Source organism: Berkeleyomyces rouxiae, assembly GCF_048999995.1.
Source record: "Berkeleyomyces rouxiae strain 22BRR77 chromosome Unknown BrBRR77_ptg000001l, whole genome shotgun sequence".
NCBI lineage: Eukaryota > Fungi > Ascomycota > Sordariomycetes > Microascales > Ceratocystidaceae > Berkeleyomyces > Berkeleyomyces rouxiae.
The window spans coordinates 379,279-404,163 of NW_027396491.1; the positions used below are offsets into that span (position 1 = coordinate 379,279).

The following is a 24,885-nucleotide window of genomic DNA, read 5'->3' on the forward strand; positions in this document are numbered from 1 at the left end:
TCCCTTTTCCTCGTTCTCTCCTGGCCCATTGCCTGCTGTCTCTCACTTTCTCTCTAATCAAATCTACTACTGTAGTTCTTCCGAGAGACCATTAAAACAGACTTTGACCTTGATCAACCGGTTAAGGGGTCTTTTCTTTTGGCTTGTGTTTTTATCGTCTTTTTTTTTTTTTTTTTACCTCTTTTCCCTTTGTTTCCTTCTTCCATTCCTCGACCACACAGGCAAGAACGGGACCTGGATCGGCTTCGCTTCCGTTTTTTTTTAACAATTGCACTTTCTTCCGCAGATCGTCTCGTTTTGTCTGCAACTACTTGACCGCAGAATTCGCTCCTTTTTTATTTCTCTCGTCACCCGAGACCACCTTCTTGCAGCTTCCACTTTTTTTTCTTCTTATTTACGCGCTGTCACCGTCTTTTTCTAGTCGCGCTTTATTCACTCTTTTTATTTTCCCACGACAACATTAGATTGAGCTCACATTTGCTTCGTCTGCCATCTCGAAGCACCTGCCCGACTTTGATTGTATCTGTCTGTCTTTACCCTCGAACCATCGTTTGCTTCCACCATTGCCGACCCGAACCGAACTTACAGCCTGGAATTCCAGTCATTCTCTCTACCGTGCCTCGCAAGCGTTGAACATTCGCCCGATTTCCTCTCAATCTGCGCACACTCGCCATCCTTTGCAAGGAACAAACTCGCTCCTTTTTTTTTTCTTTATCAATCATCTCGTGATTTGGTTCTTTCTTCGTCACGATTGACTCGGACCTTGGACCTTCCTCATTCGCATACGCCCTCGGCAAGAGCCGTTCGACTTGAGTTCTTTCCTATCGCGCCACCCCTGACAACGGACATCAACATCACTACAAGAGTTCTCCTTGGAAGCCTCGACAGCGACACATAGCATCATGGATTCAAATATGAACGACACGCCGGCCGACGTGCTGGTGGAAGCTCGACGCAATCTACAAGCCCTCATCGACTCTGGAATCTCCAAGGAAGCCCTTCTCGCCATGCTCTCCGACTCTCCGGCCAACGCCGCGGCCCAGACCCATCAACGAGGCCCCCCTCCGCAAATGCAAATCTCACAAACGACGCCCATCAAGGAAGAAATGCCCATGATGACAAACATGACTCAGGTCCAGCCTCAACAAAGAAGGCCCTCTTCGCAGATACAGAGACCACAAACGGCACCCATCAAGGAAGAAATGCCCATGATGGTGAACATGGCTCAGGCTCAGGCCCAGCCCCAAACACAGTCTCAGATCTCTAGAACCCAGAGTCAATCAGACATTAGACTTGCCGCGTCCCCGATGCAACAACAAATGCACATGCTTCCTCAGTCTCAACAACAAAATATGGACGGCCAGGGTTAGTATCTCACGTCATGTCCTGCCCGTAAAACAAACCCGTACTAATGCCTCTTTCAGCTGTTCCCATTCCCATGTTTGCTCCTCCTTCGATACCCTTTGCGCACCGCGGCCACCACCCTAGAATATCAATCTCATCGACGAGCTCGGGATCTAGCGGACACGCCAGTATCTGGTCTCAAGCATCGTCTCTCAGCAACGCCTCTTCAGCAGGCAGCACATACGCCGGTCCGGCCAGTAGCTCCGGGACCAGCGGCACCAGTAGCAGCAGCAGCAGCGTCAACAGCGGCTCTTCACCTGCTGCCGCGTGGTCCAACAGCAGACAAAACTTTTACTGGTGTACGTCTTGCGACACGCGCTTCAAGCGCAAGTACGACTGGAAGCGCCACGAAGAAGAGTTCCATGAGCGGTGGAAAAAGTATCCGTGCCCCGAACCAGGCTGCAACCGGTCCTTTTGGGGCGCCAACACCTTCAATCAGCATCACAAAAGCTCGCACAACTGCCGCACGTGCCCCCACAGCGAAAAGGTCGTCAAGTATCTGCGCAAGCGCAAGTACTGGGCCTGCGGCTTTTGCTCAGCATTGCACCCTTCGCGCGAGCGCCACGTCGAGCATGTTGCGCGGCATTTCGAAGCGGGCAAAAGCAAGACGGACTGGATGCACTCCCGCGTAATCTACGGCCTTTTGCACCAGCCGCTGATACACGAGGCGTGGAAGGAGCTGGTCATGTCGAAACACGGCGAGTCGGCGCCGAGCTTCAGCTGGAACCCGACCAAGACTGGCAGAGCCCAAGGCTTCATGGAGAACGAGTGCCCGGGGCAGCTGCAGGATCTTCTCGAGTTCTTCTCGGGCCCCATGTCGGAGGCGAAGACGATTGTGCAGGTAGCATACGACTTGTCAGATATTGTATTTGCGGCAGCAGCTGCCGCAGCCGCCGCCGCAGCTTCGGCCATGGCCCTCGAGTCTCCGAGCCGTGCGCCAAATATGTCATATCCCACGCCTCCAGAGTCCTCACTATCGCCCATTTCCCCCGGCCATTCGATGATTCCACAGCACTCACCACAGCAGCAAAAAATAGAGCCGATGCGAATGCAACAGCAACAACAACAACAACAGATGCACCAGTTCCAAATGCAAATGCAGCAGCAGCAACAGCAACAACAACAACAGTCACGCCATGGTTCACAGATGCTTATGGGCGCCGAGCCCACTTCACCAGCCGGCTTCCCTGGCTACCATCAGTCGCTCATGCAACCAGGAATGTTTGCCCACGTCACATCACCACAATCGCCATCCCCTCAAAGCTCCATGACGCCGCAGCTGCCCATGAAGGCGTCCTCCACATCCCTTCGCCGCACTTCGCTGGAACGCGACCTCCCGCCGCCACCGCCGCCCGAGGCCCAGACGGCCATGAACTTTGATTACATGCCGACAGTCATGCTGGAAGACTGGTCCAGCTTCACGAGCGCCGTGGTAGATGGGCCCATGCAGGCTCAGGCTCAGGCTCAGGCACAAGCCCAGGCCCAGGCCCAGGCACAGGCCCAAGCGCAGGCTCAAGCACACAGCCATATACAGGCGCAGGCCCAACACCATCCACTTCAGACCGACTGGCCGATGATGCAATTCTACGCACCCTCGCAGTAAATACGCCCGGCAAGCCGCCTGGTCTACTGCCAGCCACTGCTACTTTCCTTTGTGCATTTCCTTTTTCCTCCCCCACCCCATCTGTTTGCGCATATTCTTCTCTCTATCCGCTGTGCTGTGTGGTCTTGATAGCTACACATGATTTGTCCTCTAACGATCTGAAACGAGTTTTGCTGGCGTGGCACCGCTGTCTCTTGCTTGTCCGGGTCATGTTTGTTTTCTTTTCTTTTCTCTCCTCTCTTTTTTTCCCCCCACACACTCGCTATCACGACTATATCTTTGTATGGCCTTCTATTTCCCTCTCGCTCCTGCTCTACGAAACCAATCTTCTTTCTTTCATTCTGATATGCACATTTCCTTGCCAGACTCCTGCCCTTTTTTTCACTTTGTTCTATTTGTCATCAACATCAAGGGTGCGCATCGCCGTTCTTTTTTCTTTTTTTTTCACGCTTTTTTTATCAGAGTCTGAGGCCTGGGGCCTCTGGTGCCATGGACGGATCAACTGATGGGCTCCATACACATGCCCTTTTTTCTTTTTTTCTCTCTACCACATTCGTTCCCTTGTACAGTGTCTCTCCTTTCTTCTTTTTACTTTCTAATATTCCCCTCTTGTTTATTCTACTCACCTGGATTTACCTGAAATTTCATGGTTCTTGTTACATAACGTTCTAATAATTGCAATACCCGCCTGACCGCAATGCGCGATATGTGAACTTGTTCTTCTGAGCCCTGATTGTAGAAAACGCAGTTGATAATGGAGATTCAACCATTGATACACACTCGGATGCAATTTCCTAATGTTACACAACGATAATAGACTCTGTGTAACTAGAGCAATAGTAGTTGACGGCCTGAATGACCTGGGTACTGGAGGATATCAAGTCGGGGGGAAGGGAGTGATAATGGAACAATTCTTTCACTGTGATGATCACCAGATCGATTCTTCATGGGTTAGAGATTCTAAGGAAATCATATTATTTTGAGAAACGCCACTATACACAGGAGTTTCCCTTTTTTACTACTGTAAGAGTTGAGTTAATGTATAGATAGATCCAGGCGCCAAGAGTAAAAGATGAAAAGACAAGTCATGAGATAGCCGTAGAGAAAGGTCCAGAAAATACAGAGAGAACAAAAAGAAGAAAAAAAAAACAAATCGCTGGGTAAATAACAACAAACAGAACCGTGGTGGCATTCTCATTTCCACAGAGCTTCCAAGCTCGTCACGCGACTCTTCAATTCCGCATTCTCTGCTGCCAGTGATTTGTTTTTGGCCTCAAGGTGAGAAATATATTCCGTGGCTTTGCTTAAAATGGTAGCCTTGTTCACTTTGTTTGCCGGCTCCAAGCCGTCAAGGTCCTCTTCATGGTCCATGGCGTCATCATCCTCGGGAAACTCGCCGTTGGTATTCCCCGTCAGCATTTGGGTTTCCAGGCGGTGGACCATGACGCGCATGGCAGGGATGGCATCGCGTAGGGCAGCAATCTTGTCATTCAGATTGTTGCGGTAGCGCTTTTCAATCATGTTGTGTGTGGTCTTTTTCGGGGGAAGAGTGGTGCGGCGGCTGCTGTTGGAGTTGGAGTTGGTCTGGCTTTGGCTGTGGCTATAGCTTCGACTGCGACTGTGGCCGTGGTTGGCTGTGCCAATGCTGGCCTTGCTTATCCGGGGCGGTGGTGAAAGACTGCTGCGGACACTGCAAGAGGAGGAAGCATTGCTGGCAGTCTTGCGGTGGCCACCTAAGGGGGTGTGAAGAGAAAAGGTTGGTGAGCCTAGGAAGTCGTAGTCATTAGGGCCTATGGCTGCTGCTGCGGCAGTTGATGGGGCAGCGGTCGCTGTAGTGGCAGCGGTGACTGAGGGCGAGGCAAACTGTTGGAAGAGCATTTGTGGGGCATCAACGGGTGGCGAGCTCTGGAACATGGAATCGCTAAGACTACCGCCAAACGAGGCGGCTTCTAGATCAAGCGGAAGAAGCGACGGGCTCTCGGACGATGTTCGTGGCATAATGGCCTTGGGTGAGATGTAGAACTTGGGCGGTTGGGGCTGCAGGGCGGCCTGGGCCTGAGCCTGAGCCTGGGCATGGATCTGTGCTTGGGCCTGAGCCTGAGCTTGAGACTGGAACTGAGATTGCTGTTGGGAATTCCACATGTCACCATCAAAAGGGCTGAAAGCCTGGTCGGTGTAGGGTGAAGTGGGCGAGAGGCCGTACTGGCCCAGGGCCTGGAGAGCAGATAGGGTTAGAGTGGGGCTCTCGGGTGATACAGATAGACACGGGGAAGACGGAGGGAATGGAACTTGCCTGTTTGCCGTAGTAATCGAGAGGGCTTTGGGACAAGGTAGTAGTCATGATGATGGTGAGGATGGCCTGAGGAACGGGCCGAAGGTGGGTGAGGTCGCAGGTAAGGAGAAGGAGAAGGCGGTGGCTTTGGTGAGAACGGCAGGTGATGGCGGCTCCAAGAAGTAGGGCTTGATTGGGGTATAAGTATATATCAGGAGCACGGCAGGTGAGAGGAAGATGGGAGACAGAGAAGTATTAGTGAAAGGGGCTAATGCCAGGAAGAGTGAATATAAGAGTGAGTGAGTATAGTCGTGTTCGTGATTGTGTGTTCGTCAATGTCGATTTTCGATGTTGATGTCGATGTGAGGCGTTTGGGAGAGGGGAGAGAAAGAAGAGGGGAGCAGCCATTGCTATATAACGGTTTTCTGGCAGGTCGGGCTTTATTTTGGAGGGGAGGGGAGGGGGGGTCGGCGATACGTACCCGTCTTGGTCTTCTTTTCCTGGTCTCTCCTCTCGTTTTGGCCTTAAATTTCGGCGTGCGTGTTTCTATCCGCCTTCTTTTCTTCTTCTGTCTCATTTTTAGCACGCAGTGTTCAAAGGGGGAAAAGCCAGTCTTGCGCGGAAGGGAGACGCGGAGGGCGAGGGCGAGAGGGCAGACGATAAATGCAGGGCATAAAAGCATCGATAAAGTGAATGCATTTTGCTACAGGTATAGTGGTAGGCAAGGGCAGGAATTAAGGTTCCCGGGCCTTTTGCGCTTTGCGCCATGAAGCTCGAAGCTCGCAGCTTGGGACTTGAAGCTGGAGGACAACAAGAGGCCCCCTCATGGTGATCCAGATACACACTCGCGTATGGCTGATGCACACATTGTACTGGTACAAACTGGCACATGCTGGCATACTCTAGACTCTCTAGATCCTTGGCAAGCACAGCCAGGGCGGCTCTTTGTGACGTACCGGCGCCGTCTTCATCCAACAGCTAGATGCTGACGCAGTTGTACACGGTATTGGAGAAGGACCCGGAACTCCAGCTTGACCAAGGCAAAAGGCACCAGTAATATTTTCTTTTTTTTTCTTCATGTGCAGATGACCCAACAGCGCGCTGGTATTAATTTTCTCAGTAGTAGATGACATAATAATCACCACACGTCAACTGCAAAACCCGGCACGAGCTCGAGAAAGCACCGGAACCAAAGTGGACGGCAGAGTCACAGACACCAGCAGCCACGAGAACAAGACCGGACGAAACACGGCAGAATCACAGGATCTGTGACGACAAATGCAAGAAACCACACCATGCACGCCGCATGGCGAGACGGTGCCTGATGGAAGAGGCTGAAGGGGCGGAAGAGGCCGGGCCTGGGAAATGTCGAGGGACAGGGGGGGGGCTTGATGGGGCAGGGGGGCGGCTTCCAGCGTACAGGCACAAGACACAAACAGCATACAGCTATGCTTGTAACTATGTACACTTGCACATTGTTGTAACTACATATGTATCTGCCAATGGCCTGCCCTGCACTCTGCCCCCGTCCCAGACCGCTCCACAGCATTCCATTCCAAGCACCAGAGACTAATAACCTATCTGGGTTGCTGGTCTCCATCTTCTCATGCTCATGTTCATGCTCATCCTACTGTAGCTTGCAACTGTGACCGTGGCTGCATCAACAATGACACTGAGCGCCGCTGTCTTGAGGCCATGTCGCGATTACAGCGGTCCATCTGCCGCATGCTTGGGAGGCAGTAATCCCGGGAATTTATCTTTGCTCACACAAAACGCACACACGCACACACACACACACACGCAAATCACTGCCCGTTGGCCGTTCAATGCTGACCCCTCCGGTCGATCGCTTCTTCTGTTTCATGCACTGTCGCCGCCGCCGCCGCCCCACCAGCCAACATGAGCTCATGGATCACAGTCTAGCCCCGGCCGGGACTGTTGCACGGCATGAGGACTGGCCAAGAGCGAGCAGAACAAGGAAAAGGATGGACAGAAGCCCACTAAACAAGAATGTCCAGAGTCAGAACAGGAAGCATTTCCCGCTCGCTTCCTCCCAGTTGGGGTCACTGTCACTGGCCGCGCGCGCAGGGAGGAGAGACGCTTTCCTGTATGCCAAAAACAACAGGCACATTCTACAAGGTCAGCAATTCTCATTCTGCACCTAGTCCCAAGTCCCATGTGGCGGCGCGGAGCCTAACGCCAGAGAAACAAGAGCCAAGACTGCCCTGGCTCGAAAAAAACAACCGCGTTTTTTGTCTCTGCTGCTCTGCGCCCCCAGATACAGATCCCGTATAAGGGAGCCCACGTGGCCGTGCGATCTGTGGGTTCTGTTCCCGATGCTCAGAGGCGGCTGCTGGAGCCAGAAATGCGTAGACACCTGCACCACGAAAACAAATAAACAGGGCAGTAGAGTGGCAGACCGGCAAGTCCGAGCTGGTGGGCGGTCTGGTCTGCCACAGGGCAGCACAGGAAGGGAGACCCAGCAAGGACAGCAGGGGGCTGTCCCAGCCGATCAACCCTAAACCTCGAGCTCTCTTTCTCTCTGCTGGCTGACCCCGGTACGCACACAGCTTACCTGTTTGTCTGCCCTTGTCTCCCCGCCCTCGCTCCGCGTCTTCTGTCTGTCTCATTGTCCACTCAGCACTAACACCAGTGCCAACGGACCAGGGCCAAGCCAGTCCTGTCGAGGCCTTGTCTGCCCGTCTCCCTTCCACACGCTAACACGCCAGAAAAACGTGCAACACACAGACAAAATGGCCTGATCCAATTTGGTCCAGAAGCGGCTAAAGATCTGGGGCCTGCGTATAAGTCTTTGCCTCTTCTGGCAATGTCTTGGAAAAATATGGAAAAAAAGAAAAAGAAAATAACCAAAATTATTGGGAAAATCCCGTTATATCCGTCTTTTATTATTGGCCAACATGTTTGCTTTTTTTTTTCTTCTGATATTCAGGAACAAAACCTCCGGCAAACGTCAGTCTTCTGCGTTGGATCGCCCTCGTCGTTGATGCATACGCAAAAAGAGCATTCCGGCTTTTCCCATCTAGTTTATGCCAGGGTTATTCTAGAATATTCGTATAATCACAGCTATATAGCACTAACCCTAATATGCATGTCTCTGTCTCTTCCTGTCTCCATTTCCATCTCGGCTTCCGTGTTTCTGCTTGTGCCACTCAGTTCCTCGCCCTTCTCCGTCTTACGGGAAACATCCAATGAGACCTTCTGCGTCACTGCCTTCGCTCCGAAGCCACACCCGCGCCTTTTCAGCCAAAAGCTCCCAGATCTCCTGCTCGTCCCGTGCATTCTTCTCGAGCCAACCCACCACGGCTGCAGTCACCAGTACTTTGACGTCGCTGACGCCCTTGGCCTTGCGGATCAGGGCATCTGTGGTAGTGCCGAGCACCTTCATGAGTTCTTGCGAGGGGCTCCAACTGCCAGAAATACTCGATGTTTCAATGATGATGTCGAGAGGTGACTTTGGCGGCGGGGACTCGCGCTTTGGCATTGAGATGCTCTCGACTTGCGGGCTCAATGCAGGCGCAGGCATAAACGTAGACCCAAACGCGCTTGGGACTACTGGTACGGTGTTTGAATGAGCTCTCCTGCTAACTAACATCGCGGCACTACGCCCGCCACCAATGCAACGGGACCGCGGAGGGCTGCCAGCCGCATCAAGAGAATGAAATTTCGGGACAGCTGAACAAGGGGCAACAGAAGCTAACCTGCAAGCGGCCAAGGAATTACCAGGTTGATGGATGGATCTTGAAGGTGCAGAGAAGAGAGTAGCCGATGCACCTGGCGGGGCAGACAGACCGGTGAGACCATCGTCGATTTCCACGGGCTTGCGATCGGGTTTGCTCTCGATCGCTACATACGACGTGTGTTTGCTGGCAATCTGGTACTTGACTCCCAGTCGCACAATCTCCCGGTGCACAATGTCGTCAAACTTGCCTGGGTACTTGTCACGAAGCAGGGTACCCGCCGTGTCAAATGCATAATGCAGCCAGCCCAAGCCCTGCTCGAGTTCCTGAGTTGCCTTGCGGGAAGCGACTTGGTGGATGGTCGTGCCATGGTGATCCAGCACAGTGACAGGGATCACCTGCTGGAGCTGGCCATGCGTAGAGGAGGCTCGGATGATGACGCTTTCAGGAACTCGGCGCGCTGATTTTCCAGAGAGCAGCAGGTAGACGGAAATCCGAGAGCTCGGGAATAAGCTTGGCAGAGCCGCAGGCGTTTGGATGATGGATGGCACAGGGATGTCGGGAACTGCAGAGAACCGTCTGCCAGAGTTTAGCTCGGCTGAAATAGGCTGATCAATATCCGCTGTGGGATCATATATCGGGATGGGCGGGGAGGTGCTGGGATTATCCTCGTTAGCCTGCTTAGGCTCCTCGGTGTTAGAGCAAACCCCGTTTTCGTTTTCGCATTCGACGGCAAAGGAATCGGCGACCTTCTCAACCATGACAAAGTCGTCATCGTCGTCTTTTTGGGCCATGTCTGAGTCTCTAGGAGCTTCCGTGTCATGCCTGTACCTGACTTCCAACGTGACATTGAAGATGCGGGCACTCAAGGCGCCCTTGAGCATTCGCATCACCTTGCGGTCCATGACTTCACCGTCGGCCACAGCCTGCGAAAAGCCACCGCCATTGCGCGCAATGCCCTCAATAAGAGAGCTGCTCGCACCGCCGCCAATGCCGATGCTGAATACGCGGACGGCGCCCTTTGACTCCTTGACTGCGTCTCGGATCAGGGTGAAAAGCTGGTCCTGATTCCAGATCTGCCCGTCAGTGAGAACAATCAGGTCCAGCGTCGAGTCGGCCGAGCGCTGCTTGAGGATGGCATCCAGAGGCTTGTATATGTTTGTGCCGCCCATATCTGCCTCGAAATTGTCAAGCAGACGAGAGGCTTCCTTGAAGCTGTCATCGTCGTAGGGCCTGGATGTAGGCCACAACAAGGAAAAGCTGCTCCCAAAGCTGCAGATATTGAACTTGGCCCCGATGGGGAGTGACTTTAGAAAGATGCGGAGAGACGCTCTGAGGCCCTTGATAGACTCGCCCTGCATACTGCCACTTCGATCACACATGAACACAATGTCGGGACGATCGGTCTTCTCCAACGGCAGGGCGAATCTAGGAACTAGAGTTGCCATGAGTGCCCTCTCGTCCGACATGGTGGGATGGCGCTCAAAAATGGCCATGGGCTCCCCAAGACCGGTCGCTGTGATTTTCAAAACAAAGTCTTTGCTGAGAGTGGCCTCGGGTAGAGTGCATGATACAGAAGCTTTGTAGGGGGTAGACAGATCCGATGACCTTGTATCAGTAGAAACGCGGCCAATGTTGACGCTCACCGGATGCGAGGGTGAATCAATCGTCACGATCTCAGAGCCAGGGGCAAGCTCTGCATCGACAATCACGTTGAAGTTTCCTCCAGACAGGCTCTGGTCTTGGGCATCGCCAGGTTCTCCATAGCGAGGGGCGACAGAAGTCGGAATAGTGAAGCGGTGTCCATCGGCCCCGGCGTCATGCTTGAGCTCGCCAACATATTCGATAGTGACTTTAACTTTTGCGCCCGCCGAGACATGTCCGATTGAAATATTGTATACATCGCCTGCACTCCTAGCAAGCTCTAGTAAAGCTGTGTTCTCACCGCGTGCTGCAGCCTTTTCATAGTCTTCGCGCGCAGCTTGCTTTTCCTTGACAATGCCGCGGACGGTCGTTCCCTCAATGTCACAGGAGAACGACGTAACAGAGACACCGTCGTAGAGAGGAAACGAGTACCGAGTCTGGCTTGACTCTCCGGGCAGCGCTTTTGTGCGGGCTATAAAGGTTTGCGTCAAAGTGGTGTGTGCCACGGAATGTGTGATGCGGGTGTGTGCGGAGCAGTGAATGAGAGGATAGTTGACTCTGTCGTTGGCGATGATTGTCCAGAGACCGCCGGCGCCCCGAGAACCAGAAGCGTTGAGGGATGGCATTGCTGTGATATTGATAGAATGCGAGAATATGGTCGAGAGAATATGAGGATGGACGTGCCAGTATACAGAAACCCCTCATGAGAATCCAGATGAGAGGGAAGACAAGGCCTTTATACGCAAGGCCCCGCAGTACGACTTGACTGTATATATGTATATATGTTGCTATGTGAAACTGCTGCCTAACTAACCAGTTCAATCAGGTTATGGACATGGAGCTTGTAAACCGGGCGCTGTTGTGTCCGCCAGGCTTTGCTGGCAGGCCTCCCGTGCCTTTCATCCTTCTGCTCCGATCCTTGCTCATTTGTTTGCGGGCTACCTACTTGCAGATAGGACCCGATGACTAACTCATATGCATGTCTCAGAATGTCGACCAGACTACACTCTGCGCGGCGTAGACCGCCTTAACCTTATTGTAGTTGGGTGTCATCAGGTAACTCTATGTCTTTGGTCATATAAACGCCGTTAGAGAAAGAGGCCTAGTCTTGGACAAGCTAGCTACCCGTTAGAGCAAATATCTTTTTCTTTTCTTTTTTATAGCTAGCAAACGATACTCTAAACACAATATATGGCGCATAGAAAGCCTTCACCGGCGCAATCTTTTACTCGAGCTCGCCAGAAAGTACAATCGATGTTAGTCATTCTGGAAAGTGGCCATTGTCTGATGTAATAGCTGCTTTTGCAACGGTACTGATTTGTAGAACTGCTATGGAAGTATCATGGTTACACCAATCACGCCTGTCCAGTATGAACGACATGGAGTCGTCAAGAATTGGAACTCTTTGTTTGTGAAGGGTTTTACAGTGTGGTATGACACCCGGACTTTTGGATTCCTAGTTGAACAGAAGTTTAAAGTAACCACCTAGACGAGGTTTGTTAACCGAGTCATGACCGGACAAATCGATATCGCATTAAGCTCGTGATCTCTTGGGGAAAGAAGAGTTCCCTTCTATAAGTTGCCCCAGGACAAGACAGATGGATCCCTGGCTGGCAAAGATGGGGTCAAAGTTTGCATATAGTGACTCGCTAGTCAGAGTTGGATGTCTATTTTTCTGACAGGTCAGAGTGAGAGTGTCGAAGGAGTGGGTAGACCAGGATCTGAGGGGTGGCTCGACAATGAAGGATTGAAAGTGGATGAGATCAGCGATGACTTGCAGGGGAGCGGAACTCGAGAAGAAATACTGCTAGGCATTCGTACAGGCCCACGAATAGGATTATCTGTGGCTGATATCGATGCGGGTTGCATTTCATACGGGCTTAATATTGATACTAGTGAAAGGAGTTCGTATAATCTGTGATAGTATGTAGTAAATCGTGGTAATATTGTGGCCATAGTAGTCCGTAGATATAAGAAAGAAGAAGCAAAACGAGAGAAGCAGTACATGAAGAAAAGAAACAACAATACTGTTGTTGCCTTCAACAAGAAAGGTTACACATATACAGGCAAAAAAAACAAGAAAAGGCCCTCTAAGCCGCTTACGCGGCATCATGACCACATATCTTTCCAACAGGGAATACAACCCTCGTAATCTACACTTGACGTGTGCCCCCCTCCTATAAAGTCCCTCGCGAGTCCAGGTACACCTGGGATCTTTCCATTGTACATGAAAATGTGCTCAACCAAAGTCCCTTAGCATCCGCATTTGAAGAAATGACGGAGAATCATGCCCCTACAACACCAGGTCAGACGGTATCACCAAGGATTGGCTCTCGCTGCCGGCCCTTTGAAGCGGTATTCGAGCTCTTGGAGACGGAGCAAAGCCTGCGCGTCATTGCAGGCTTCAAACATCCGACGGGCGATGCCGATTGAGAGATGGAACAGTCTCGAGGTTGAATGGCATCGAGAACTATGCTCCAGAGAGTTTTCTAGCCATTGTATCGCCTGGCTTTGTTTCATGTTATCAGCTGACTCGACACCGCGGTAGTACAGATTCTGAGCCATAATTAAACTGATGCGCGGCACGAGGGCCTCGACTATAGAAAGTTCTGTCTGAACCTGCTTTGAATGAGGATGTCCCATAGCGGCCTTTCGGAGCTCGGTGCATCGGTGGAGGACGTCCTCCATCAAGGTCGAAATCGTGGGGTCAGTCTCTCTGATGTCAAGCTTTGTTCGGGCAACTTTGTATGTTAGCTCAATTATGGCCCGGGCCTCCACCCACTGGACACTGCTATTACCCGCAGAATTTGAAGTGATAGCAGTGGGCGCAGAAGCATCATGGTCTCGGTGTGCCATAGAGCGAGCCATTTCGATATTGGTGCTTTGAGGGTGACTCCGTAGAGTGGTATGTGTTGACTTGAGGAGATTGTCAAGATTGACCATGATTCCCTCGTCAATAATGTAGCTGCACTGGCTTTCCAGCAAGTAGTACAAGCCAACTGGACTTCCACGGCCAAAGAGCTCAAAGATCTTCTGGCACATCCGCTGCGAGATATCCTCAATCAAACACCGGAAAGCATCTTGGGGGTACATGGTAAAGAGATAACGCAGGCACATAGCCAGGCTCGACAAAGCGTGCTCCGGGCCTTGGATGGCAATGGACTCAGTCTCAAGAGCACTTAGCAGTGAGTTAAGAACCGCGCGGGAACTAGTTGCTTTGACAAGACCAACGATGCCGGAGCACAGTGTCGGATAGACATTGTTCATGAGGCTCCGTACATGGCTCCGCATGTCAGTTGGCGAGTCAGTAAGCAGTCTTTCATTCTGGCAGCACATTCTGACGTGGCATCGGAGATGTGCCATGTAGCTGACCGTGTGGTTCAGGGCCTGGTACATTTCCATCTGGCCCCTGGTGCCATTGGCGGCGATGGCTGGAGAAATCGAACGTAATAGCTCTGCGTTGAGCTTCACAGCACTCTCTGGGCATGCACCATGCCCCGGGCACTTGGAACTGCCGTGACGCAGGGGAAGGGTGCTCACGTCAGCATTTGTGACGGAGTCTCTATTGACGGAGGAGGGTGCTATGCTCGCGTCTATTTCCGATAGCGGCACGAGTGGAGAGGTGGCAGTCAGGCTGTCTGCGTAGTCGATTGTGTATTGCGTTGAGCCCAGTGATGACGAGCGTGGCAAGTAGATGTGTGAAGAGGATGCTAGATGCTGAGTGATGCCTGGATTAGGCATGAAAGTCATGGGCAAAGGTGGTGGTAGTACGGTAGCATAGGGATGCGGTGGAGCGTAAACTGAAGATGGTGTGACGGAAGATCGCGGAATGGTCCCGGCCTGAGAAGACAGTGTGGTTTCGTTATATGCTAGTGGGCCCTGGCCCAGGTAGGAGTAGCTGATCCGGGGGCTGGACTGCAGCAGAGGCGTGGGTGGAGAATTGTAAGATGCGTAGCTGTAGGAATAGGTCCCGCCCGCGGCAGCAGCAGCTGTAGCAGATGCCGCCGTCGATGTAGCAGTAGAATACGGAGACTCTCCCGTGATGGAACAGGCGCCGGATATCATGGAGGCTAGGCCCGCCATAGTAGAGTGTTGTCTGCCATCTGGGGAGGTAGAAGGGGTATGGACGTCCAGAGTCACCGACATTGCTGCGGACCGCCGGCGACTCCTGGAAGACCGCTCGCGCCTGGGCACATGCCTCTGATATTTGCGGATCCCCCATTTGTCAAAGCGAGTCTTGAACATGCGCGGCCTAGAAGAGACGCAGAGGCGTTAGTCAGGCATAGATGTGATGGACGTATGGGGGGACTAGGGGCCTGGGGATGGAGGTTGTTTCGGTGTGTCGATAAGAACACTCGTCTTTAGTTCTTGACAAGGGCTTTCTTGAAGAGCCTACTGTTCAATAGAAACAAAGTGCGACTGTCGCTTTCTCCATGGCAGAGTACGGCCAATATAAGGCCCAACATGTACTTACGTGACTTTCCAGAGATACTTGTCTTGGATGACCTTGATCACATCGTTCAAAGTGTACTCACGGTCTCGGTAAAAGTAGATGATCTCATCCCGGCGGGCTTCCCAGTCACGATCGGTGGGCAGCACGGTCAGCTCCTTTTCTCTTTCAGACTGAAGCTCAGAGGGTATTACCACCTGGTATTTGGTGGGACTCTGGGGCTGGTAGGACACATGAAGAGTCATGATGAAAAGAGCACGAGTGAACGAAGAGAAGCTGAGGTGAGAGAAAGGACAGAAAATTGAGCCTCAAGACTGGAGAAAGAGTCGGACTCGGTGGGCAGTCCACGAAACCAACAAGAAGACTCGGAAAGGACACCCCGTGTTATGAAGTTTGTTAAAGAAGTGGTAAAGCGCAAAAGACGGAGTGGCTGAGATGGAACGGCGACAAGCAAGAAACGAGACAACAGAGGAACGCAAACCAACAAAGAAGAGTTGCCATGTGCTGCCTCTTTAAATACCGAAGCGGAGGTGATGCACCAGTTCTATGAAGCCCTCTTTGGGTAGGCTTTTAAAGGTGTGGTGTGGTACTCTCTCTAAAGGAACTTGATTTCTCTTCTTTTGCATATTCCCACAGACTCTATCTGTCGAGCTTGCTTCTGGTTTACCGTGTAAGCAGCTTTCTTTCAGGCTGGGCATCGACATGCTTCGACGCGTGCTCATCTACAGCCAATCATGTAGTTAGTTATCCGGGATGCATTCTTTTTGCAAGGTTTTTTTTTTTTTTTGATGTGATAGTGACAGATGGAGACCTAGAGTCACGGAGGTGTATTTGTAACCACGACATGGGTTAACCAGAGCATGGGTAGAAGAGCTGTATGGCATTTTGATCGAATTAGCTACATATTTGCCATTTATCTCTGGATAGCACTATGCCATGTCATAGTTTCTACTCCGGCAGCCTCCTAGCATGACTTGTAGCATGCCGCAGTGGGAGATTACGGACTGGGAAATCTGGCAGGGTACAAGTGAATTAAAGACGATAGCTGAGGTCGGCATCGTGTGGTTCGGTGTGTGGTAGAGAAGAGCCCAAGTGTAGCTGACTCGATACACGACCGTCATCTTGGGCTAAACTTGGACTCGGGCTGGGACTTGACCTCGGCGCCTCAGGGATTCATGTGGTTTGGCTCTTTGGCGCGGAGCTTGAAGCTAGGCTCTTTCTTGCGCCAGAGCAAGGGCCTCGAAAGGGGACATCTTCATGCGCGGCATGTTCTCGCCTTGCGGCTTTGTGGTTGTAGTCGATGCAGTTAAGTACTTGGCTTCATGCTGTGTTAGCTTATTCCTTCATTCCCCGTGAAAGCCCCCATCGGATTTTCTTATTAGCCAGCCGCTGGCCAGACCCAAAACAGCAGCTCCTGCGTGCACAGGAATACCTCCCTTTGGCTGAGCTGTCCATGTCTCGCCTTGGGAGCCAGTCTCACTTGTCTCCGGAAGCTTTGACCCTTGGCCAGTCCTGTTAGCCGTGTCTTTTCTTTTAAAGTATGATGTCGTGATCCACTTCAATGTCCGCGTTTTACCTCGGACTGTGACGTCGTTTGGTAAGGACATGCTCCTGGTTTGACCTGTAAGGCAACAAACTTCAAGTAGTTACATGTTGTTGAGAAGAAGGATAGGCGTGGGTGACGAACGAGCATATCTTTGGGGCACTGGAAGAGAGGCTGGTTGTCATATTCTTGTTTACATATTTCTATTGTACATCTGCGAACCATGTGCTTCCGCCATGGTCGAGCCCAACAATACACATGTATGTATATATGTACTTGGGTGGACACTGATGGCGCACTTTGGACTCGTGGAATCAGAACTGCAGCCAGTTCAGGGGGCAAATCCTCCGTGATGTAAAGACAGTACAGAATCCATAGCATCTGAAGTGCGAGTGCTGGCCGCTGCAAAAGAAGGCTGTGCGGGGAAATGACTATGGGCCGTATCCTCACAACCGAGGAACGACACGGCCTGAACGTGCATACATGGCTACATATGAACATAAGCACACATGTCCAAGACCTTATTTTTTATTCTGTTCGACACCACTTTAGTCCAGCTTGAGACCTGCAACATCCTGCGTCACTTCATGTGGTACAAGAAGTATGTGGATAGTATTTAGTTCAAGCACAGAAGACCTTGTCGTTGTCGGGTTCAGGGCTGTTGTTCAAAAGGGCGAATCCTTCCAGGCCTTGTTCTAAGTCCTGTGTGTCAGGATTCAAGGTCCAGGGTGGTTCCATCAAGCTCAAATATGGGGGTGGGGGATAGTGAGAAGAGCTAGGGTTGTGCACTAGGTAGCAAGCTTACCGTTGTTGGAGACCATTTTTGTCTTCCATAGACACGTGGCGGGGGAGAAACAATAAGGACCTCTATGATCAAGTCCGGACCATGGCCGTAACGACAGTCCAGGAATGCTGAGTTTACAAGTACAAACCCGGTGGCGCATGCTTGCTGGGTGAACTGGATGTCTACATTTCAGGGCGCTGTTCATTTATTCCATGGGGACTGCGTTGCGCATATATGCACATTTATGCATGTATATAGTACACGGATCTCGAGAGCAAAATAAAAACACGTGTAGCTCGGCCAGGACTTGGTGGTCTGCAATGAAAGGGGGTAGGAGAGTGGTGTTTTGAGTGACGGTTTCTTCGAACAAGAGTTCTTGTGTAGGAGGCATCTTTAGTCACGGGAGAGACGGGCTCCCAGCTCATGAGAGCGAGTATGATACCCCAGCAGTGGATGCGTCTTTTGCCAAAGTGCGTCTATTATTTGCATAACCACAACCAACTGCCAGAACTGGCTGCATAACCTCTGACTGATCGCGGGACGACCTCTCCTGCAAGATCAAGAACGGCTTGGAAGTGCAGGAAGAGCGACATATGGAGTCCGTATACACGCCCGCACGCACACTGGGTTTGCATCATTCTGATATAATAATTCTCCTTCTTTAATCGACATTATGCAGCGTGTGTCACTTGAGGCCGAGGCTATACATGCCAAATACGGCTTAGTCTGACTGGCCAAAAGAGTTGTCACTTTTACGGCCCGAAAAAGGCAAGGCAAGGGGACAAGTCGATCCATGCCCTTCGAGTCCTTGGGTCTACGAGGCTTGGAGCTTCCATATCCTCGAGTCTGTCTCTGTCAGTCTCTGTCTGTCTCTGTCTGTCTCTGGCTACTCCTCAGTAACTCCAGTGCCAAACCCAGACCCCCACGTACATAGATCAGGGCTCGGCCTGTAAAAAACCACCACGCGTTCTAGCCACGTCTTTCGACACCAGCACTTGAGCACCAGATGACCTAGACGTCGATTTTATTTGCCGAGAGGAATGGGAAACCTGATGCAACCTCTATCCCACGGGGTTATGGCTGGCTCGCCACGGAACACCGGTACTAGTAGCTAATGCTTGAAGCACGGCACCAAGATTGCCTTCGCCTCCATCTCCATCTCCATATCTACCTCCACCTCAACTTCTACATATATGCTGGTATCGGCCGTATCAACAGTCATGTCGTATTGCACGCTCCCGTGCACACGTTCCCCTTTCCTTTCTCCCTTCTTTGGCTGTTCCTCCGTTTCCCCCTTGCAACCTTGCTTGTATATTCTCGTCGCTTCTTGCTTTCCTTCACTGTATCACAACTTCATCAACATCACTAACACGTGCGCTGGCACAATCCCTTTGCTTCTGCGGCTACTGGCTGTCCCTACTCGCCATAACATACTCCTCCAATCCATATACATTGGTCTTCCGATTCCAACACAGTCAACACTGACCCGGCCCGCAAGTTATACTCGAAGCTATTTCACTTGGAAAACGCCACTCTTCTGCCTCCATTGCCAGCCCGTACCACCCAATTAACCCATCTTCCAAGCTGTCAAGCTGTCAAAGAGACGGACTTTTCGGCGTTGATGTAGGTCTATAACTGAGAACCTTCAATGTTGTACTTGAGGTATGGTGGTCGCTTGCCGTCGAGCTCCGTTTCAAAACAAATCCCGCTCAAGTTATGCTTAATCTGTGGCCTTTATTTTTTTGGGGCATGTCCAGGTCATTGATCTCACTCAAGTCATACGTTTTGCCTTCCAGTCTGCTCTCCACTCGCAACCACAACCACGGCCTGCACACTCCTTGTACGTCTGATCTAATACCACTTTACTACTACATATATTGGGTAGATGGGAAGAAACTAGGTTTCGTCCGGATATTTGCGCCCTGTCTTGGTCACACATCACCATTTTGGATTAAAGATACAGGGCCTATTTGCATAAATAACTGCATTAAAGCAAAAGTGACACATCTCTTATTTGGGCATTGGTATATTGATTTCTGGCCTGGTTATATGTGACTTTGGCTGCCCTCTAACTTCCGATTTGAGCAACCATATCCGAGGCCATAGCAACGCCTCTTGTGGTGTGGTAGATCTGGCATACAATCTACCAGCCCAGCTCAACTTACCGCATTTTTGAGTGTGGAGTTGTTTTTAGGTTAAACGCAGTAAAAGGGCTCCCATGGTGTGAAGTCCAAAAGCCTGTTACGCGCCGCAAGGTCGTGATCGCTCTACACTCCCATAACATGATATTGATATGGTGTTGGATCGGCGGGTATCTCATCACTTGTGCTTTTCATCTTGATTTCGGGCTCCATAGGCTACCGTATTTACCGCCGATGTATTCTCATGTGATAGTTCTCTCACTTTGAATCGCCATTAGATGCCTATAATAACAAACTCTACGCGTTTTTTTGAGTCGCTAAGCAGAGTTGTAGGGCTCACATGGGCTTCTGTCTACTTTCATGCGCCGGACCCTGAAAACACACAAGCGCCAATTTATTTCTATCACCATTGGTTTTCATACTACATCGGTTGGGCAAGTCTGTGTTTAGACTCAGAAAGTGCCTATCCAGGCTGTGCACTACGTGCTTCCTTTGCATATGCAGGCAGCTCCGGCGGAAACAAGCGTAGAATCAATCCTGCCATGTACCCCTCTCTTATACATCATGTTTCTTGTGTGAGGCCATCCATTTCTTGAGCAAATCTGAGCAGCCGTGATATGAACAGCTCGGAAAGGGAAGAGTCTTGGACCAGTTAGGTAGAAACAGCCTATGACTACCGTTCTGGTCCTGGATCTATCAGCACGGAAGAGCACCAGGGTTGAAAAGGGCAAGTACAAGTGTAGGTGTGCATCAGGGGCTGCGGCGCGCTTTTTCCTTGGTTGAATGACTGTCTTTCCATGGCATCGCTCCCTGGGGCTTGAACCCAAGCCCCCTCCCCAATGCAGCTTAGATTGACATGAGCTGGCCGGACGTCTGTAATGCGGCCTCAAATTGCTCTACATTGCAGAGATAAGTGAAGCAGTCTTGCTGGTGCTTGCCTTGAAACCAAGTGATGCCTTTTTTCTTGCTCTAACTAATATTATAATATTCCGCCATGAACACAGGATACCTGCATATCAGCTTGTGGTCTTGTTTCACCGCCGCTGGCTGGCCTGCACACAAAATGGGCACCGGCTCCCCGGAAGTATTTACTGAGAAGTTCCATCAACACACTACTAAGTCCCCAGTATATATTGACGCCTGGTATGATATTTTATATACACTCTCCTCCATGACAAGGGCCAGGCTATATAGCTTGGCTCATGGGAAGGGTTGAGCGCTTCACGTCGCACATATAGGCCTATACCCTATTTTACTGATAGGGTTAGCAAAGCCCGCTGTGGTTTGTGCTACCATCACAGATCGAGGTGAAGGCCACATCAGAGGGCAACTGCTTTGCAAGTTTTGACTTTACGTGATACAAGTATTCTTGTAATCTAGATGAAAGCTCTGTTTGAAGAACCTGCCTCATGGCAAACGTCCCCTCATTTCTCCCGGTAAAATAACACATACTTTGGCCAAATGACTGTGGCTCCAGGAGACTTTTCGTCCAAACATCCCACAAACCCTGACAATCCAGCCAAAAGCCTCTACGACCGATGAACCTTGAATCACTGCGGAATATCAAAAACTTGCCCCCAAAGCTCAACTAGCAGGTAAAGGTACTTCTGGAGGACTTCCCGGTATCTCTTCTAGCCAGACACTTCCAGATCGTCAAGGTCGCCTTTGTCTAAAAATGCCAGAACTTGACGCTCAAGAAAACACACCAAGCTATCCGCTTTGGTGGAAAAGCGATATCCCAGCAAAAGAAGAAGTCATCTCAGATGACCCAATACTTCCTCTAAAAAATGACGTCTCCAAGTTTCCCGAGAGCAAGGAATCACATGCCGCGATCCATTACTCTCTTCTTCGCCATGACGCAACTGAGCTGCTACGGCGCTCTGTCAACGAATACAAGGCGAATCCAAGCATGATGGACACCATGGAGACCAAGGTGTACTCCAAAGTAAGTCAATATTGCCTAGTCGCGGGCTTGAATACTATTGGAGAGTTCGTGTTTTTCATCATTTCGCTCTCTAGGTTCGCCTCCAAGGTCTTGTTGCAGATATCCAAGGCATTTCATACCGCATTTCGTTCTCGGTCGAAAGAAGCCCCACCAAGATCGACTGGGTATCTTCCAAAAGACTCACGGCTGGCTCACTTGTTGCCATTTCCCCAATCTCTGATAACTTCAACTCAAAAGTCACTATTGCTGTCGTGACCAAACGCAGTCTCGAGGGCGGCCTTCTACCCGACGAAAACGAGCATGCATTTTTAGCCCCTCGCATAGATGTGTCGTGGAGTGACGAAGAAAGCGCCAAATTCATGCTGGAGCCTGACCAAGAAATGGTCATGATCCAAGCAGGGAACTCTGGGCTGTACGAGGCAGTTCGACATGTCATGGAGGGGCTCAAACGATGGACCAAAGAAGAGTAAGCACAGCTCAAATCAAAGCAGCTCTTCATTGCTACTTTTTATATTGTTGAGTTAGTTCACTAGAGTTGCTAACAATGTCACAAAAGCACCAAGTTTGACAAGTTCTTCATCGGCGGGAACAAGAAGCCACGTCCAGCGCCCCTCTTTAGTGGAGGTAATTCCATCATCAATGTCGAATCGATGGTGCTTCCCCATAAAGAGTTTCCCAACCTCAATATCGATCTCAGCTCTACTCTACCAGAAAGTTTCAGTCTCGCTTCCGGGCTAGATGCTACTCAACTGTCGGCCTTTCAGCTGATGCTCACAAAGGAAATCTCCATTGTCCAAGGTCCGCCTGGAACAGGAAAAACTTTCACCTCCGTCTCAGCCCTCAAGATCATTCTTGAAAACCTGCCTCGAGGCGATGTAATTCTAATCACTGCTCAAACCAATCGAGCCCTGGATCAGCTTCTGATGAACTGTCTGAATCTTGGCGCCAAAGTTGCTCGACTTGGCTCTCGCAGCCGAGAACCCGATATTATCGAGAGAACTGTTCGTTCCTTGTACTTGGCCATGGCCGAAAAGCCAAAATCATTTGGTCTTCATGGGCTTGAAAAAAAGCGCCTGAGCAAAGTCGTTGCCTTGCAGGAGGTTATCCAAACCACGTATCCCACCGATTTCTTGACCGTTGAGAATCTTGTAGCTGCGGGGCTTGTCACTACAAATCAAAGTGAAAAGTCCTTTTCTCTCGACTGGAGCGAATTTCCAGGCTTGGAGATCTTCGGGTCATCGGCCAACCCTTTAGTTGACTGGCTAGAAGGGCGTATCATTGAAAATTCTCTCCATCTGGATATCCCCCCAGACACTGAAGAAGATACCTCGGAGGATGTTGACATACCCGACCCAGTTGAGGAAGAATTCGCGCCTCAGGATCAAGACGATAGAAAAGAAGTCTTTATTCCACTTAAGTACAAGTACAATGTTAAAACGGACAAGAATGTGATTGAGTCTGATGCACTGTGGAAGAATATCGAAACCACGCTTCGAAAGCATCAAGATTTATATAAAATTCCAGTTGCCCGCCGTCCGTGGGTGTACAAACTGTGGTTGAAGAAACTCGCCGAGGCTGGCCGGGATCAGGTTTGGGGTCTCATAAAAGAGATCAGTATGGTGGCCAGAGCATGCAACCGTGCCAGACAGCATCGAAATGCCGATGTGGTCCGGTTGCATAAGACTGCAGTTCTCGGTTGCACAACAACTGGACTTACAAAGTATCGTGAGTTGATTGAACATGTCGCCCCGAAAGTCATGCTGGTTGAAGAAGCGGCCGAGACACGCGAAGCCAACCTTGTGGCTGCCCCCTTGGCTTCAATAGAGCAAATGATTCTTGTAGGAGATCATAAGCAGCTTGCACCGCATGCCGACGTGAGGTGCCTCAGCGAGTCTCCTTACAATCTCTGTGTTTCTCTCTTCGAGCGACTGGTCAATATTGGTATTCCATACGTCATGCTTGGAGTGCAACGGCGCATGACGCCCAAGATTCGCAGCCTCATCAGTCCTTTCTACGAAAGCTTGGTAGATCATGAAATTGTGTGCAACAGACTAGAGAGGCCCTTGGTTCCTGGCATGAGCGGCTTAGAAACGTTTTGGTTTCACCACGAGTGGCCCGAACGACTTACTGGGCTCAAGAGTCGCACGAATATCATGGAGGCCAGGATGCTGGTAGGTATATTCCGGTATCTGGTGCAGAATGGCACGGCACCCGACAAAATTACGGTACTCACGTTTTACAAAGGCCAAATTCCCACAATCCGCATGCTACTTCGTGAAGACACGGGCATCAAAGCTATGACAACAGGCCCATTCAACGTGTTTACAGTCGATGCCTTCCAGGGCGAGGAGAACGACGTCATACTTCTCTCGCTGGTCCGTAGCCCGCTAGATTCTGGCCAATGGTCAGTTGGTTTCCTGGATGACTTCCGTCGTACCGTTGTAGCACTCAGTCGCGCAAGACGAGGCCTATACATTTTTGGAAACTTTTCAAACTTCTTGTACGCAAAGAAAGCCCAAACTGCCTGGTTTGCAACACAGCAGATCTTGATGGGTCAGAAACGCCAAGGCCCAGAGTTTGAATTAGTTTGCGAGAAACACGGAACCAAAACCCGTGTTGCACAGCCAGATGATCTTGAATTGCTGGATGGAGGGTGTAGAGCCAAATGTACAGAGAAGCTGGCTTGTGGTCATGCATGCCCCAAGCGCTGTCATTCGTAAGTGGGCACCGAAAGCCATTAGTCCATGATATCTCGCCAATCCATGATTGATACTAACAGGATAAAATCTCTAGATACCATCATGACAAAGTCTTTTGCGAAGTTCGATGCAAGAAGCAGCTGTCCTGCGGCCACATCTGCGTGAAGAAATGTAGCGAAGAATGCAGATGTGTTGATTGTCGGGGCAATCGACTGGGAAGCCCTAGTGATGCGCTATCAGAAACAGATCTCATGGATATGGGCTTGGAAGAACGGTTGGAGATGATTATAATGTCTCGCGAGCACCAAGACTTCGAGGTCAACGGGCAAGATGCAATCTCTGATGCGGATGTAGACAGCGAGGACGAGGACATTCCGGACATGGATCCAGGACAGGCCAAATCCACGAAGGTGATTAAGCCTTGGATCTCGGGACCTTTGAGACTGTCCCCTCAAAACAACAAGTCTCATGAGAGAAATCTCATGGGTGAACCATTTGAGGCTAAGAGCCAGAAGGATAAGTCGACAGGTGAAAACCCTGTGCCGCCTCCAGAAGGGCAGGAAGAGAAGGTCGAGGCTGGCTGTAAAGTCGGTATTTTGATTGAGTTTTAGGTGGCAAAGATTTATTCGCGTTCAATGGTATATACGTTCTCTTAGATGCACTTCTTGCTGGTCGTTAAAGGACAAGTTCTACATGATCCAG

At 50.7% G+C, this 24,885-nt stretch overlaps 5 protein-coding genes across 5 annotated transcripts; 2 read left to right on the plus strand and 3 right to left on the minus strand.

The window, feature by feature from the left end:
- Nucleotides 1–902: 902 nt before the first annotated feature.
- BROUX77_000118 (uncharacterized protein) lies at nucleotides 903–3,007 on the plus strand (the record flags this gene model as incomplete). The annotated part of the gene is made up of 2 exons (XM_073745580.1): nucleotides 903–1,365; nucleotides 1,425–3,007. 2 exons carry the CDS (start codon nucleotides 903–905, stop codon nucleotides 3,005–3,007), a joined length of 2,046 nt encoding a protein of 681 aa, XP_073608355.1.
- A 1,194-nt stretch (nucleotides 3,008–4,201) lies between these two features.
- BROUX77_000119 (uncharacterized protein) lies at nucleotides 4,202–5,348 on the minus strand (the record flags this gene model as incomplete). Its single annotated transcript, XM_073745591.1, has 2 exons — nucleotides 4,202–5,221; nucleotides 5,301–5,348. The coding sequence occupies 2 exons, from the start codon at nucleotides 5,346–5,348 to the stop codon at nucleotides 4,202–4,204; spliced, it is 1,068 nt and encodes a 355-aa protein (XP_073608356.1).
- Nucleotides 5,349–8,472: 3,124 nt separating this feature from the next.
- On the minus strand, nucleotides 8,473–11,247 carry BROUX77_000120 (uncharacterized protein; the record flags this gene model as incomplete). The annotated part of the gene is made up of 1 exon (XM_073745603.1): nucleotides 8,473–11,247. The coding sequence occupies one exon, from the start codon at nucleotides 11,245–11,247 to the stop codon at nucleotides 8,473–8,475; it is 2,775 nt and encodes a 924-aa protein (XP_073608357.1).
- Nucleotides 11,248–12,937: 1,690 nt separating this feature from the next.
- On the minus strand, nucleotides 12,938–15,316 carry BROUX77_000121 (uncharacterized protein; the record flags this gene model as incomplete). Its single annotated transcript, XM_073745614.1, has 2 exons — nucleotides 12,938–14,873; nucleotides 15,096–15,316. 2 exons carry the CDS (start codon nucleotides 15,314–15,316, stop codon nucleotides 12,938–12,940), a joined length of 2,157 nt encoding a protein of 718 aa, XP_073608358.1.
- A 5,898-nt stretch (nucleotides 15,317–21,214) lies between these two features.
- BROUX77_000122 (uncharacterized protein) lies at nucleotides 21,215–24,794 on the plus strand (the record flags this gene model as incomplete). Its single annotated transcript, XM_073745625.1, has 4 exons — nucleotides 21,215–21,484; nucleotides 21,559–21,950; nucleotides 22,041–24,200; nucleotides 24,278–24,794. The coding sequence occupies 4 exons, from the start codon at nucleotides 21,215–21,217 to the stop codon at nucleotides 24,792–24,794; spliced, it is 3,339 nt and encodes a 1,112-aa protein (XP_073608359.1).
- Nucleotides 24,795–24,885: the final 91 nt, after the last annotated feature.